The sequence below is a fragment of the Prunus avium genome, chromosome 7 (genome assembly GCF_965620075.1).
Source record: "Prunus avium chromosome 7, drPruAviu1.hap1.1, whole genome shotgun sequence".
In the NCBI taxonomy this organism is placed as follows: domain Eukaryota; kingdom Viridiplantae; phylum Streptophyta; class Magnoliopsida; order Rosales; family Rosaceae; genus Prunus; species Prunus avium.
Window position 1 is genome coordinate 36,626,355 of NC_142290.1, and position 4,753 is coordinate 36,631,107.

The following is a 4,753-nucleotide window of genomic DNA, read 5'->3' on the forward strand; positions in this document are numbered from 1 at the left end:
TAGTTTTCAACAGTTTATAATAAGTTCAAAACTAAAGATAGAAGCTTTTCCAAACATGACCTCTGACCACTTGTCCATTCTGACTTTTTGACACAACAGAAAAACAGTTTTCTCAAAGCCAATCAGGCCATGATGCTTCTTCATTCAAAATATATATATTTAATGTCACAACAGCCACTTTTAGGAATATTAAAATAGAGAAACACTGTCAACAACAATCAAACTGCAGAGAGACAACTTATTATCTAATAACAAGAACGGGGAAAAAAATAGTATACACATCATTCATGTTACAAGAAAAACTTAAATACAAGATTGCCGGGACACTTATGAGATCTATGTACAGCACAGAATCCAAGCTTTGGGTATTCCATATTTCGTAACCAACACATTTTTAGTCGCATTAAGGAAAAAAAAACATAACAAGCTTGCACCAACGAAGGAACTAACTCAATGTCTCCAAAGACGCATCACCAAGATCTTCATGAATAGATTGCAAATTTGACCATTAAATTGCAGCTTCAAAGATGTGCTAGAATCTTCTGGAGAAAATCTGTTGTTAAAACACAGTGGACCGCACCCAGTCAACAATAATGCTAATATGTCAGGCGAATAGATTAGCTGCAATTAAGAAAGCAGCCACCCAAATAATGACTCAAGTATGGATCCAATGAATTACCATATAGGTCACTTGGCTGAAGAGATGCGCTGCAGTGACTGAATCCAACTACTCGAAGGACCTACTTTATTGCCATGTCCATGACCAGTGTTTGCAGCTTCAGTGGGCAAAATAGGCTTTGTGGAATTCCTTCTTGAGGTGCCAGAAAATGAAGTAGACGGCAGGTATGCTTCATTTGCAATCTATAAAAGGAATTTTTATCCAAGGGTAATGAAAATCTAAAAAGAGTCACAGGAAGGAATATTAATTATTTACTTGTTCAACAGTAATATGACTTACATTCTTTTCAAGAGGATTATCATAATTCAAATTCCTGCCTGTTGATGGTTTAAATTGCATCCGAACACCAGGACCAGTGGCATTGTTTGATCTAATTCGTTCTGTGACCTCAGCTGGATACGAAGCACTAGCACCTCCTGCCACTTATAATTACAAAGAAAAATGTGATTTCTGTAAATCAACTTATATTTGTTAATACATCAAATCCCTATCTCTCATAAAGTGTAACTAGACCTACATGATGACATATAAAGTTGAACGCTAATAATAAAATTGTGACAAAAATAGGGGCTGCTGTCAAACTCAAATCAGAGAAGTAAGTTATCTGAGATATGCAAAAATCCATCAGCAAGATCTAACCTTGATGATTATCTACACGCACTGGCATCGCATGACTGTTGCTTCGTCCAGGAACTGGCTGTAACATGCAGATTTTCAAATTAGAAGTGCAGCGGTAACCCAATCCTGAAATACTTTACAACTAAAAATATCTAAAAAGACCGAACAGCAATGAAACTTACGGATAATTGAGACTGAGTTCTATTGTTCTGTGACTGCTGGTACTTTATGATGGTCCAATCAAATATGTAATCAAATTCATATCCTGCCATTTGGAAAAAAAAATATCCACAGAACATAAAATTCATATCAAAATATAGCTCTAAAATTTTCAGTTAAGCATATGAAATACATACAATTCATATGGCATTCTTTTTCATATTGGACTTTCAGTTAAACGGGAGATCATACAAGATATGAAATCATACTGATTTAAAGCTAAGAGGGGCTATGCAATGTAAAAAACTTTAAAATAGATGAAAAAATATACTGAGTTTGAACAGCCCTACCTTCACGAGTAAACAAATCACGGAATAGGCGCTTCAAGAATCCATAATCAGGCCGCTGATCAAATGTCTGTGAGTGGCAGTAATGGAAATATGACGCAAACTCCACCGGGTGAGATTTGCATAGAACCTATGGAAAACAGCAGTCAGACCAGTTGACACCATATAGAACTTTCAAAGTGCACATAAGTAGTTGGCACACACCTCAATAGGGGTTGATAACTTCTTCTCACAAATTTTGTCATACTTTTGCTTTTTTGTGGCAGCTTTTAAACCCTGCCACGGAAGGCTATAAACAGAAAAGTAATCATTAGGGGAAAAGACAGAAGATGGCAGGAATAATTTATTATAAAAAAGGGTTGGAAACAGATTATGTACCTTCCTCTGAGAAAATACAGAAGAACATATCCAAGAGACTCCAAATCATCACGCCGGCTTTGCTCTAAGAACAAGACGCCAATAAGGTTAATGAGTATTTATTCCACCGAACTAATAAGGTTTAACATCATGCAGCTTACCAATTCCAAGATGAGTATTGCAGCTTGCATAACGTGCAGTTCCTGTTAAGTTTTTATTCTCCCTGTATGCGGTAAGGGTTAACAGGAAGAATATAAATCAATAAAAAATTAAAAGGTTGAATTTTAATATCTCAATTTTTCCTTAAGCTTTTCAGCAGAGAGGGGGAAAATGAGATTGCCATGAACTGGAAATACCTGTAAGGGATGTGACGATTGGTTGTGGAGTCTCGATATCTTTTTGCAAGACCAAAATCAATTATGTAAACCTGACAAGACAAATGCAAGAAGGAGACTGATGACGACGTAAAACCAAGAAATTAAAGTTGAAATACGTTCTTAAAGGAAAAAAGGCAAAGAAGATGCAGCACCTGATTTGCTTTTCGACTAAGACCCATGAGGAAGTTATCAGGTTTTATGTCTCTATGCAGAAAACCTTTCGAGTGCACAAACTCTATCCTCGTAATCTTGCATAACAAGATTAAACGAAAGAAATAATTAGTCAATTGACACGATTGTACACATAAAAAGTGCAACATCCAATGACATGAAGAAGATAAACTATAAGAATGAAAATCATTTGCCCTTCAAAAAAAGAAAGTTGAAATGTTCTGAAAATGAAAAGGTAGAAAAACAAACTAACTATATGCGCATGCATGAGCTCCACTCCGTAAGCTCCATAATGGTTACCATTTGATCGGCCAACATTAAGACAGTCTTGAGTGAAAACTTTCTCCCACAATACACAAACAAATCCTCAAGACTTGGTCCCAGCAAATCGAGAACTAGCACATTGTCCTCGCCGTCTATGCCGGACCATTTAATGTTCGGAATTCCACCTTGTTAAATTAATCAACACGATTAACCCAATAATTACATAAAATTATACATAATTCAAATATATATATATATATATATATGAATGAAGCACATACTTCCCCCTTGAAGGATATTGTATAACTTGGCTTCGTAAAGCAGTTGGGGATGCTTTGTTTTACTGTTCTCCTGCACTCACCACAAATTCAAATCAAACTAATTAGTTAATTTCACTAGTAATTAAACTAAAAATATGCTTCTTTGGTAAGTAGGAGTTCACGAAGCTCGAAGAGAATCCGAAAGAGAACTTCAAATTTCTAACAATGGATTTGCATATGCATAATTAAACAGTAATATATACTTAATAAAACCGAAAAATTCAAAAATAAGAAAGAAAAAACAGAGAGAGAGATAATTAGGAGCTTACAATCTTAACGGCGACGATCTCGAAAGTCTCGGTGTGAGTAGCTGCAGAATGAATTTAACAATCACAGAGATCAGTCGCTGTTTCTATGATCAACGGTTCCGATTAAACCACAAACTCACCTAGGAAGATTTCACCGAACGATCCGCTGCCGATCTTGCGGCCGAGCTTGTACTTGCCGCCGACGATGCGCTCCATGCGGAATTCCACGGATCGGGTCTCTTAAATCATAGAACCGGAGCTAGAGTTTCCAATTTTCGATCCGAATTCGAAATCCGAGAAATTGAAAAGAAAAGGAAAATTCGAAAATGCTTTTTAACAAGTTGGAACTAAAAAACTGAAGCCACACACAGGCGCAGGCTGGGCAACAACAAGAGACAGATAGGACAGTCGTGGGGGATAAAGAGAGAAACTGGAGGGGTACTTTTGTAATTTTAAAATGGCGGAGAGCATTGACTTGTTGACCAAGGAGGGATTTGTGTCGTAATGGATAAAGAGATACGGGGATTGTTCGTTTTGTATGAGGATATTATTGTCAATTCGTCGATTTACCGCCAAATGAGTTACGGCAGAGGGGGCGGGTAGATCGGTTAGGTCAGGAACGTGAATCGCGCGTAGGTTTTGTTCCTGTACGGTAATTATAGACTGTTTTATTTTGTTTTCAAAACATTTGCTTATCTTGATCGTCCGCTGTTGGGAGTGTGCTTTTCCATGATTGTGATTCCAGGTGTACGGTGTACAATGGCTTGCAGCAAGGGATTCACCGGATAACTGGAAATGGTCGCTTGCAGGTGATTAATACTTTCGCGCCGTCGCCGTCTTGTTTTATTGACATCTAAATTTTTTTTTTTGGGTCAATGTATTGAAATCTAGATTTGCTCACGTCGAAATCGGCGGCACAATCAGCAATAATAGGTGTACTGGCAGTGCTACCCTTGATAAGAGGCTATATTACGCTTAGGGGCTTTGAAGTGGACTGACTGCCACGAAAAAGAGAAAAGAAAAGCCTTTAGCAGACAGATATTCATATATTTCGACCAGAAAAAAAAGACTGATAATATATTTTTTTTTAAATGAAAAGAATTATCTAATCTTTTTTGTTTAATACTTCTAATTAGAAAATGATGACTGGTTGGGTGGGGATTTTTTCCATCCAAATAAGCTCTTTAAGAGTTTTTTTATAAATTATGCAGTT

The 4,753-nt window shown here is 36.8% G+C and overlaps 1 protein-coding gene across 2 annotated transcripts; it reads right to left on the minus strand.

Annotated features, from left to right (window-relative positions):
- Positions 1-224: 224 nt before the first annotated feature.
- LOC110751045 (casein kinase 1-like protein 3) lies at positions 225-3,939 on the minus strand. 2 transcript variants are annotated; one of them, XM_021951462.2, is made up of 15 exons: positions 3,681-3,939; positions 3,562-3,602; positions 3,254-3,323; positions 3,009-3,157; positions 2,690-2,785; positions 2,517-2,587; positions 2,322-2,383; positions 2,182-2,245; positions 2,008-2,092; positions 1,807-1,933; positions 1,480-1,562; positions 1,319-1,376; positions 959-1,095; positions 680-861; positions 225-553 (listed from the first exon to the last, which is right to left on the minus strand). In XM_021951462.2, exons 1-14 carry the CDS (start codon positions 3,754-3,756, stop codon positions 688-690), a joined length of 1,293 nt encoding a protein of 430 aa, XP_021807154.2. In that variant the 5' UTR covers positions 3,757-3,939; the 3' UTR covers positions 225-553; positions 680-687. The 2 variants fall into 2 exon arrangements, with proteins under 2 accessions (XP_021807154.2, XP_021807153.2); XM_021951461.2 differs by having other exon boundaries at positions 959-1,101.
- Positions 3,940-4,753: the final 814 nt, after the last annotated feature.